This window comes from Gobio gobio (genome assembly GCF_949357685.1).
Source record: "Gobio gobio genome assembly, chromosome: 18".
NCBI lineage: Eukaryota > Metazoa > Chordata > Actinopteri > Cypriniformes > Gobionidae > Gobio > Gobio gobio.
Genome location: NC_137111.1, coordinates 45,692,425 through 45,705,220, shown reverse-complemented (window position 1 = coordinate 45,705,220; position 12,796 = coordinate 45,692,425). Strand labels below are relative to the sequence as shown.

General features: G+C 38.4%; 1 protein-coding gene across 1 annotated transcript in view; it reads left to right on the top strand.

Moving 5' to 3' along the window:
* Nucleotides 1-12,796, top strand: part of fbxo11a (F-box protein 11a) — a 64,158-nt gene that overhangs the window by 23,739 nt on the left and 27,623 nt on the right. The window contains exon 2 of the mRNA XM_079843591.1: nt 10,668-10,795. Within this exon, the coding sequence (XP_079699717.1) occupies nt 10,668-10,795 (128 nt within the window). The remainder of the gene's footprint in view (nt 1-10,667; nt 10,796-12,796) is intronic.

The following is a 12,796-nucleotide window of genomic DNA, read 5'->3' as shown; positions in this document are numbered from 1 at the left end:
AAACACCGCAGGTGTCTGTCTGTCTGTCAGCACAAGTATCTCTTAGAGCGTCTGACAGGGCGAGCTGCTTTAAACTATACGTGTTAACTATATCTTACCAGTTATTTTAAAGCCCTTAATATAAAGCATGGGTCATGTTTAGGACAAATAGTATCATGCGTTTTCCCTGCATCAGCTCACTCTGCGTACTCCACTATTCAATTGTGAAACCAAAATTAAATGAACAAAGGTCTATCAAAAATGGCCCAAGCTAACAGAACAAAACTTTAACGTAACTAGGGATGGCTCGATACCACAATTTTGGCTTCGGTATGGTACCACAATCTAATACCGAAGTACCGATATTAAATCGTTACCATACAGGGTCTGAATTTCGATGGGGGTATTGCGCATAGTTTTACTCACTCTCGCAAGTTTTGTGTTTATGAAGCGGGAAATTACCGCAAATGTTTATTATTAAATTAATCAACAAAGATTATCACATCAATCAGTCATTTGGAAACTTTCTTGTAAGTAATTTCAGCATTACTGCGCGTCTCCATTCTCTCAAAATTAGCAAATTGCTTCTGGCTTCAAAAGACATCGCACCTGCACTATAAAAGCAATCTGCGTGCTCCGATTCAACACTCTAGCTTCCGTTTCGGGAGAGCTGACGGAAATCACTGCCCATGTCTTTTTAAACCTTGCCAATTTGAACATGCAAGTGATTTTATAGCATTTCGTAATACATATGGGATGGGAGCTAAGAGAGAGTTTTCTTTGCGCTCATGCCAACAGCAAACACACACACACACACACAAGCCTAAAGAGCTCGCGCATTCCAAATTAAGTTGTTTTTCCTCTGTCAAATACACACAAAATTATGTAAAAAATGTCAATCTTTAGTGAGTAGTCACATAAACACAGTTGGTTATGTCTTTCGCGGATGTAAATAGTGCAATAGTATGCGTGCAAATATTATGAGGTCTAAACGTCACTGGTTGAAACAAACGCTGGAGATTTCATTATATTTAAACGATACGATCTTATGCATGTGCTTTAATCAGTGTTAAAAGAAAATGTCTAAATTAGATGGTTTGATTTATGCACTCACCTGTCAATTTCTTAATGTCTTACAAGTCAGGAATTAAGTGACCGATGCTTGGCAAGGTTTGTTGGTTCTTCAGCAGTTTTATAAGCAAAGTAATTCCAAATTTCACGTCTACTCCTGTCTTTATTAATGAGTTTTGTGCGTGTTGAGTGAGATTCAACTGATGTTTTCATCTTGTTCTGTTGCCACATTTGCCGGTTTCACGTCAGATTGTGTAGCGCGCTGCCACCTAGCGGTGTACTTCAGAACAGCAGCATATACCGAAATGAGCAAAATCATGATATCGTACCGTTTGAAATAAAATATATACCGGTATTTTTCCAGTACCGGTATACCGCGCATCCCTAAACGTAACACAAATGCAGCATATTGAAATGAAAACCACTCTTACCATTTTTCTCGAAAACTGTATGGCTACTAAACTGCAACATGGGATCTATTTACATAATCCATCCTTCAAAGTTTAGGCTAATCCAGGTTATTATGCAGAAAAAGGATCGCATCAACTGTGGATGGCTTCAAGGCTGTCCTCTGCTCGATGGTCCTGCCAACAGCGCTGAAGTTGCGCACCAAGCCACATGTAGCCTAATAATATGCAATATGCACGCACGTGTTGTGCGCTGGTTGCGCGTTGTCACAGCTACATAAACAAATTTCTTCGCACAGGAAGACGGATGTTAGGGTAATATTTTTTATTTATTTTAATCACAAAAACATCAGGTTAAAAAGGCCTATTGGCTACCTACATAATAAGCTGTTTTAAATTTCAAATGTTCAATGCCTTATCGCGCTGACGTGACCGAGCCCGACCCGAACCCGAACATTATTTCTAAATATCTGTCCGAACCCGTCGGGCTCGGGTCGGGTATCCATCCCCTACAGTGGACTAAAGTAGGGAATAGTGATTGAGGGTTTAGGGGGCGATTTCGGATTCAACCAAAGTCAAGAATAGCACAAAGGTGAGCGTGTCGTGTATAAACACGTCCCCAAACGAACGAGTCGCGCGCGCACGCGGAGCCAGACGAAAGTATAACATGGCTGGTAAAACAAGTTTGGTGGGGACGACAGTCTTGCAGACGACATTGGTTGTTGTTTACTGTACCACAAACCACAGCTTCATAATTAATGGAGAATAATATGACTAATTCACACACACACAATCACTGTCTCATTAATGCATTAAAATAAATGTAAGGTAGGCCTACTGTGCTAATGTATCTGTATCTGATGTAGAGCAAACAGAAATCTGCTCCATAGACAATAACTGCTGAAAGTGAGCGGTTTGAAAGTGTTTTAAAATCACAAAGAAACACATTTTTTCATTAGAAAAAAAAAATCCTTTAAATAGTAGTTTAATAGTAGATTAATAATAGTTGAACATATTTACAATACAAACCTTATCAGTGAACTATGAGGGCCAAAAAAAAAAAGTTCAATTAATCAAGATTGATTTTAGGTCAAATCGTTCCAGCCCATTATTGTAGTGTCAATATGTTACCATCAGTGGTTAAATTGGCTTTTGTAGGGAGGGGGAGCCCTTATTTACGGTGAATGGTCATTCAAAATCGCGCCGGAAAAATACTTAATGTGTTTTTACACCAAAGGGGCTCTTTTTCCAGTATTACTGTGTAAGTTAGAGTTGAGTTATTCAAACAAAGAGAAATACTTTACAGTTCGCTTAGGACCATAAGCAGGTTTTTTTTTTAAATCAGTGAAGTCCCAAATTTGAGGTAGTTAGGGGGGTTCGGCCCCGAGAAAAATTTGATTTCTCTGATCTACATTATGTGCATTTTTAATAAGTTTGAAGGCCAAAAAATGAATAATAAATAGCTTGTCAGTGGGCAGTAGATTATTTGACAATACTCCCCTAAAGATGAGTGTCCCTGAAAAGGGTTGGGAACTTTTTTTGACCAAAGAGCCATTTTTTTTTTTTTCATTTTTGTTAAATGCATTTTTCCAAAAGAGCCACAATCAAAAATTATATAAAATTATTATTAAAAAGCTTTTTTTTTCTTCCAATAAAATGTCAACAATAGTAATTATTAGGTCCACAACTAAAAACAAACAATTATGCAGCAAACAATAAATAAGTTGCAATATGGAATTAATTGTGCAGGGCTCTCACTGTGAGGTTGACCAAATGATGAGTATAAATCCTCTTCGTGTGTGTGAATGCCCACAGTGCTTACATCTACTATGTTTATGTGAATACTCGAATACTTTTGATAGCCTATATTTCTGTGTTTATTTGGCCGTTTAGGCGCGCAACCGAAGACAAAGGCTAGAATGCTTGTCCGTTTGTCCGTGTTGCGCTCGGAGCGCGCGCAGCATCCTGTCAGTAATTCAGTTGTCTTTCGTGACTTATCATGCTTTTATTATTTATTTTATCATGACACTCGCGAACAGCACTGAACACAACTTGAATATTATGATAAACTTGTCATTAACTTCGGTAGGCTGCACAACAAGGGAATTGTAATTGGCTGCTTTTTTCTGCAGAGAACGGATCTCTGTTGATTCGTGTGTCTAATCTTTTTATTGATCATGTTAGTAAATGTTAGATATGTTGGTAAAGTGTGAGAGACCTGGCGAGCCATAGGTTCCCGACCGCTGCTCTAGCCGTTCGCGGATGTCCATGGTAACTCACTGTTAGAATTGTGACGGTTTTACCTTGATGGCTGTGGGCGCGGTGCTGAACCAGAGAACGCAGCGATTAATGCCTTATGGCATCTGATAATTCCATATAGCCTGTATTTGTCAGGAGACGAACAATAATTAAAGTCTAATAATAATATTTCGTGCTGAAGGAGACGGAGCTGAGCTCCAGCAGGGTGTGTTGTGGACCTGAGGAGGCGGAGCTGCGCTCCGGTGCGCTCCGGCCCAATTTAACCTCTGGTTACCATGATGGTGTTTTGTGTTTGACACCGTGCATCGCTTTTATATTATTTACTTCAGCTTCAGGAAAAAGAACTAGTCATGTGACTTTCTCTTTACCCCCTTTGTTTTTAAGGTGGTTGTAAGTGTATTATAAAGTAAAAAAAAACAAAAAACGATTTTAGTAAGTTGGTATATTAGTTAATGAAAAATGCATTTAATTTAAGTTAAATATGTTAAACTTAAAATGTTGCTTACGGCATCTGCCGTATTTTACATGTATATTAAATGTCAATTTTTTTTTACAGGTTCAGCCAATCACTAACTGTAAAAGATTTGCTTTTATGACCCTTAATTTTTAGCAAATCCAGTAACTAGCTCTTTCTTGAAAATTAATTTTGTAGCTTGGACTGCAACTATTATTTTGATAATCGATTAGTTTGGCCGGTTATTTCTTAGATTAATCGGATAAATAATTTTATTTTTATGACAAAACATTCACATCCTGCCCAATGCTGTCCTTCAAACAAACAAGCTAATGGAATGCTATATAGTAACCTATATAGTGAATATATCTATGCTATACATTATATGAAGCATTAACTGTATTTTTCTTTTTGAAGTGATTCCAATCATATTTCAAGCAATTCAAAATCATCATGGTGAACAGTGCACATCTGAAGTGTCTCAGCTGAAGGAAATAATACATTATTTATCAGCTTTAGTATATCTTAATATATATTTCTTATTAAACATTACGCTAATGCATTCGCTTGAAGCTTAAAATAAAGAATTTCATGTTTTGGGTGCTTGGATCATGTATCTTTCCCACAGCAGCTCTCTCTGTTTCCTCCACTATTTTTAGATGCATTTTATTAATAGAAATGTGTTATTCGGTGCTGTAATTTGACGTGACTGGTGGAAGTTTTCCGTGCACGGTCGGCAGATGTGGCTAATCGATAATATAATTCATTGATGATGATTTATTATTACTTGTTGCAGCCCTAGTTGTAGCACACTGGTAACTTGGAAAAACGTGCTAATCAGAGTGATGTTTGCATTATTGAGAAGGCTCATTTTTGTGTCCAATATTCATAAGACAGTCTGTCAACGGATATTTAATTTAATCACGAGTCTTCTGCTTTGGCTGCTCTAATTTTTCATGTTTTTCCAGAGCTCTTGTAAATGTCATATTAGAGGACATGTGGTGTAGAGGCTTGTTTGCTGCATGACATTGTGATGAAATGTGTTTGAAATCCCTTGTTAGTCTAATCATCCGTTTCACAACAGCAGTTAGTTTCACTTTCAGTTCAGGGAAACCTCATTTTGAGACCGTCCAAAAGGCTTCAGCAGGCCAACATACACTCAAGTCTTCACCCACTGCTTTGTTCACAAGGTTGGGTTTAAAGACGACATGATATCAGAATTAACCCATTTAACTCCCTTCAATTGTTCCTTTTCTGATGCACATCTTTCATTTCAACAGTAATACAACAACTGTTTTTCTTGCTAAAGGATCTTAACTAATACCTGATGGTGATTAGTCATTTTTGGCAGTCTGCAGTTTTGTAATGACTGCACAAGTTTCATGTCTTTGTTCTCGTTTGATGAAGTAAAAAATATTTTGTATCTATTGCAACCTCTTTATGCAGTTTTTGTGCTTCATTTGACTTAAGATCTGTCTGTTGTACAAGTCAGTGCTAGAAATGGAGAATAAATGGAGACGCCTGCAGAGATGCTGTCCTGTATGTGACCTCCATCAGAAGGGAAGGGTTACCATAGCAATGACCATTGAGAATATTACTGCAATATTGTGCTGTTGCAAGTGAGTGTATTGTCAGATGTGCCCTTTAGAGATCGCATCAATTATGAAGCCTTTTCTACTGAGAATTGGGACAATTAATGGACTAGTTCACCCCAGAAACCAGTATTTACTCAGCCTCATCTTGCACCAAAACTGTATGTCTTTCTTGCTTGTCGGGACGCAGAGAGAGAGATGTTTAGTGGAATGTGCATGTTGTGTTTTTTCCTTGTACAGTGAAAGATGGTGACCACGACTGACAAAACAAAATTCATATCGTAAAATTATTTGCTTGACTTGTGCACTATATCCCAAGAAAGTCTCTTTGTTTTTGTTGTAATGATCATAATGATGATAATGAATAATACTAATTTGCTCATATTCAGAAATGATTGTTGGTCTTATTAAATGGTTTAACTAATTTTTAGGGTTGGGTACCGAAATCTGTACTTTTATAGCCTGGCTCCGCCCTCCTACGTACTTCCGCTTAATTTTCATTTTCCTTCAGTACTCCGTCTGGGACTGCGGTATATTCTTAGGTTTTCTCCGAACAAATTTTTACCAGTCCAATCAGCGAACAGAGGGAGTGTCTGAGAACGATGACGCTAATGTCGTGCGCTAGTTTGAGATGTAGTTCAGTAATGGCGGCAAAAGATGCGAGCGAGGCCGCTCATTCCGTTGTGGCACCGCTGCCGAATATCCAGAAGTTAAAGCCGGAGCAAGAACAATCTTTGCTGAGTTTTGTTGGTGGCCATGATGTTGTTTCCCGGGAAAAGTTTGATTTTCCAGCTCGCTCCGTTAGTGGTGAAGGAGTTGCTGAAGCCCCGGTAATTGTTTCTCATGGGGTCGGAAGGTATTGTCATCATTTACAGCGGCTAGTCAGTGATTTTATTGCCGTCCGTCTCCCACCACCAGCGAAAAAATCCCCGGCCGAATTACCGACTTTTTTAGACAAACACCAAGGTCGTATGGTAATTTAATTGCTCTCCGAATCCACATCTCTGAGTTTTCGAGAATATATCACATCAAAATTCACTGTTTGTATCCTTTTTGACCCCTGCAGAGCACCGTGCGGATGCGTTTCGCCGTCATTTGGATGCATTTCTAGACTTGTACTTCTTTTTAAATGCTGGCAAGTATTTTCAAGAGCAATATATTTCATCACCGCTCAAAAAATAAAAGGAAGAAAAGCACGCAAACATTTGAATTGGGCCGTTATTTACGGCAGCATTTATTCTCATCATACCAAGCATATGGTTTTTTATTTACAGCATACAATCATGTTACGGACCACGTGAGCAGCGCGTTCCCCATCACAAAACTGAATAAATCACAATCCGAATGCACAAGGTTTTATCACTGAGGTGGCTGCACATTTATTTTTACGGACTTCCATGTGAGAAATAAAGGCGAACGGCGCATGACATGCGTCACGACCAAACGTTAGCGATTGGTTATGGCAGATCCAGAGCGGCTCTGGGCAGATCCAATAGTTTTAAACTTCAACAGAGTACCGCCTTCAAGGAAGTGAACACTTGTCAACGGAGAGTGGCCAGACTCTCTGAACAAATGAAATGTATGAGAGTCTGGTAGGCCCAGGCTAGTACTTTTAAGGGCACCAACCGAATTATGTCGGTACTACCGAGTACCGATTCACATTAAATCAATCGCTACCAAATTTCGGTACCTGAGAACGCATCGGGTGATTATAGACTAGTGTCTGTGAATATTAAACCACAAAAAACCTATTTCAATACGAATCATGCATGTCTCTGTGCGAATGAATCGCGCGGTTTAATTTACCCCCCGCTCTCTCTCACACACACACAAACAGACACAGAATTGCGAGTGACGGTCGCATGTTTCCATCTCTGCTGACTCATATGAGGACATGAATGCACGAACGTCATCTCCAGAGCCACCGAGAGTCACTTTATGAGCATTTTACTGTTTCATTTGAGAAAAACTACCGTCATATCATAAAAACACAGACTAGTTTATTCTCAACCCGCTCATCAAGCACCGCGCCGACCCACTCCGCCCTGCCCACCACCACAAGTCAATTCTCAACCTATGGGAAACACTGCATAGTATGTCATACTTTTCTCATTCAGTGTTTAATGCTTATGCTTTATTATGTGGGATACTATATAGAACACATAGTTTGCGAACACACAACATATGGCTTGTAAACGACTGGTAATCACGTTTCTACTCATCAGTGATGATGGTCAGTGATGTGTGAGACATGTTTGCAAAAGTGTCCACAATGTCACACATCGTATGTTTGACCATCAGCATAAAATTTGGCCCTTGTTGCATTTTTCTTTCTAACCAAGAAGGTTGCATACAATGCCGTTTAAGTGTGAAGTACGTCTTCACATTTCTTTGAGTCAGTCAGACTAAAAAATATTTATTTTAGTAACTAGGCTAATACCGCTGTGATGTCTATGGTTACCTATTTCTGAAAAAACTCTGCTTTTATGTTCTATCAGCATTCTCTGAAATGAATCTAATGTTTCTATTTGAAGAGGTGGCGTTCGACCCGCTGGAGTCTGGAGAGGAAATACAGTATGTGTTTGGGCTGCGGCAGCGGGGCGGCTCTGTCTCCGGTTTCAGGCCTGTCATCAAAGGGATGCCACACGGCTAATTCACCCCGGACTGGCCCATTCAACCTCTGCCTCTTTTGACCCGCGTGTGGCATCACCTGCTCCATTTGCTACAGCTGCCGAGGAGATCAGCCGTGTGTTTTTTGGAGGAGGTCACGGCCTCTCCACTGCTTTGCTTTCCTTCTAGGGCTGTAACGATTTGACCAAAAATAAAAACCTCGATTAATTGAACATTTGACCTCGATTACGATTAATGAACGATTATTTTGCTCTTCTTCTTTTTTTGCCCTCATAAGGTTTTGAGTAAGTTAACTGATAAGGTTTGTACTGTAAATATTTTCTACTATTATAAGGTGGAATTTTTTTTTTCTAATGAAAGTGCATTTCTTTGTGATTTTAAAATACTTGAAGGAAACGGTTCACTTTCAGCAGTTATTGTCTAAGGAGCAGATTTCTGTTTGTTGTACATCAGATACAGATAAATTAACACAGTAGGCCTAAATTACCTTTATCTGAATCAATGCATCAATGAGAGAGTGATTGTGTGTGAATTACTCATACCGTCTCTATTCATTATGAAGCTGTGGTTTGCACTTACTGCAAAGGTATTAAAATATATGCCTATAACGGTTGAGTTTCTGAGCTACTTTAGTGACTTTACTAGTCACAGGACAGCGTTGAGACTGCGTTTCTGCGCGCGATCTTCGCGTGATGTGTGAGCTTCTGTCTGAGGGTTCGTTTGTCACAATATATCAGGCATTAGTTCAACATAATACACATCTGATGGCCGGAACTCGCTTTAATGTTCAAACTGGCAGGGCTTAAACCACATACAAATGACAGCTTCGTGAGGACAGGTGAAAGAGGTCTGCCTTAAGGGCGCGCATGTCGTCAGAGACGCGACACAGCTCTCTGTCTCACAGAAAAAAGCTGAGCACTGAACGGATACGTTTTCCGTATTGTTGTTTTCGAATAGTGCACAATCGCTATAAATGTTGAAACTGGCAAGCCTTTAAACGCATGTACTTGACAAACTTTATGAGCACGAAAGTGAAAGCGATCTGGCTTCAGGGCTTGCGCGCGCTGTCTGTGTGTGTGTGCGCGCGCGTCAGCGGTAGGCTATATGAAGAACGGCAATTAACTTACCTGTATAAACTGTGTAAAACATGCAGTTACTATAGTGATTCTGGGCATCTATAAACACAGATAACCGCTCCTGCATCTGTGTGTGCCTGCAAACTGCACTTGATGTGACTGACGGGGCGGAGTCACGTGAAAACCGAAATAACCGACATGAGAAAAATACGTCGGTTAGAGGTTCTGAATGTCGGTTTCGGTTATTTTTCGATTAATCGTACAGCCCTATTTCCTTCCCAACTGTTTTGCCACTGCCTTACAAGCCTTTCATACAGTGGCTTGATGAGATTTCAATATGCCGTTTAACTCCGAAGTCCAAGTAGTTCCACCTTTTGCTGATCTGAGCGTTTATCTCTGGAAGTGCTTCAGGACGAGGACCGCAGTGTCCTTAATCTTTCATTTGGCTTGATTTATTCAAAGTCGCTATTGTTTGAGCTGTGATTGTCACTTTCACTGACACTTTGGGTGTCTGATTACTGGGAACACATGAGAGCTACAACAATTATGCAAATATTGATTATCCATTCATTCACCATATGGTGACTTAGATGCGTTTGAGTACAGAGGAAATGCATTCTGGGGCATTGAGGCAAGACCCTGGGAATTGATTTAGTAAGAGCGCATGCTGTTTTCTTTATTCCTAATGACAATCTTATACTAGCGAAGAACACAACAACAAAATCCAGCCTCTTGGATTCTGGATGTTAATTTCCCTGGCGCTATGTGATTTATTTTGCCTGACATTGTTGGGAAAGTTCGAGTTTTACCTCAAGTAGTAGTGCATAAAGACTTTTTGTTGGTGCATCAGATGCATACGTTTTCCCACTGTATCTTTAATTCCTTATTATCTGGCATGATCTATCCTAATTTTGCATGCTATATAGAAACGATAGTTTGTGAATGAAATGCCGCATAGGCTTCTGTCCAGAAACGTTATTAAATAATAGTATAGTTTGCAAGTACAATCTTATTATCTGAGCAGTTTTTCCCTAAAACATGACTGTCAAGTTAGAGATTTGCTTTTATGTGGATAAATTCCCACTTTATACGTGTGCTTTGAATTTTTTTTATCCACTGTGACCATTGGTGTTGATGTTAAATGTATAGGTGTGTTTTTTTTTTTTAACGAACTGTATATGTATTTCTCTTTTTACAGATGAGGCAGATCCTGCCGAGATGGTTGCAGAAGAATCCGGTCAAGGCGCTCAAAATAGTCCGTACCAACTTCGAAGAAAATCTCTGTTACCGAAGAGAACAGCTTGTCCAACAAAGACCAACATGGAGGTGCGTAAATGCTGCTCAACATCATATTAGCATGTTGTATGTAGGGCTGGGTGGTATATTGAGTTTGTACAATATATCGATATATCATTTAGAAACGATATGGAATGAGTGTATGCGCGGCAAACAGACAAAGCTTAATAGAATAGGAACGCACTAATTCAGACTAAAATATACATATTTCTAAAATATTTGTTGTTGGACAATAAATGTGCCATATGTGGAAGTATATTTTTATGAAAGTGACCTTTATAATGGGGTAATCAAATGTAGGCTAATGCTTTTATTTTCATTTTTAGTTTAGTGAATTATTAATTTTGTTTTTAGATTGTCATGTTACAATGTTAGAATGTGACGTGATTTTAAACCCCTTTTGGCACATAATATTTGGCATAGCCTACATTACATTCACTGTATCTGTTTATAGCTTTCAATATCAACATTGTTTTTAGGACATCATTGGGCAGGATGTGAAATCAAATTATTATTAAAATAAATGCAGTTTTTTTTTTTAATCCAAATAGAAAGACGTAGAAAATACGGGATATAGACTTTCATCGGACGCGCGCGCGTTGCGGTTATGCGCCTGGCCCGAAGTTGTCTTCTGGTCTGTGTTTGTTTATCGGTCTGGCAAGGGGATAGTATGGCGCACTACTCAGTAGAAACACATTTTTGATGTATTATTCTTGGATAACATGATATAAATATTAACGATCAAGCAGAGAGAATATGACACCAGCGCAAAAACAGTGTGTGCGACTCACCAAAAAGCCTTAAATCTTCATAAATCATAAAAAGCTTCATAAATATCCAGTCATACTAGAACAGCGTCTAATGTAATTTAGACTGTATGTCTAATGTAATTTACTTGTTATTTATTTAGCTTGTTATCAGAAATAATCTACTCTAGAGGTAACCGTGATCATCAGGACACAGCGAGTTTACATTTGTTCACATCAAGTGTTCGCCATCTGGATAAATTATCGGATTTATGTTTCCCGCAAAATATTTAAATGTGCCTTTATTACGGAGTGCAAAACAACTTTCGCTTTGTCCTCTATTAATGGCATTGAGCATGTGATTTTTTGTGATGCATTAATATACGATCAATATCAAATAGGGTACTTTATTTACAAGTTAACTTTCCCAACATTAATCTTATGTTATGAAACAAAGAAACATGTTATTCCGATGCATTGCATGATTGAAGGCGAGCGTGCAAGCACTTATTGATACTGTACAGAAAATGGCATTACACGGTCCTTAAAGGGTAAGTTCACCCAAAAATGTTAATTCTGTCATTATTACTCGCTCTCATGTCGTTCCAAACCTGTAAGACATTTGTTCATCTTCGGAACACAAATTAAGATATTTCTCTTCTTCTCTACGGTCTTAAGGGTTGGGGTCAACATGAGGGTGAGTAATTATTGACAGAATTTACATTTTTGGGTGAACTAACCCTTTAAGGGGGGCGTTTCCCCCACTCTATATTACAGACAGAAATAGGAGATTATTTATAATAAACATGCTGAAACAATAAAAACATGTAAATTAAGATAATGTTGCCCAATTAAAATGAAAGATGATAGCGCATAAGAAAGATAACGTAGCCTCTGTTGTTATTGATTCTTTGTGGACATCTACCGGAAGTTAAGTTTGGGCCACAAAAGCGTGCATGCGCTCTAACGTTTGTTTATGTTGTTGCCGTTTAAACCGTATATATATATATATATATATATGAGTGTATTGCCTTTCAACCAATTTAGTTTGAAACAACAGCAGTTTTAATGCATAGGACCCTATGAAATTGTTTTATTTTTCATGAATTTATTATATATTTTAGTAATTAAAAAGCATGTCTAAAATAATTTGAAATAATGAAACTTGTACAATTTAACATCAATTTATTTAAAGTTGATTAAAAAATAATTGTCTGTAATTGTTTTATTTTTCTCAATCTTTGTTTGTGTTTAAACATTGACTAATTAAATTAATAAAACTACA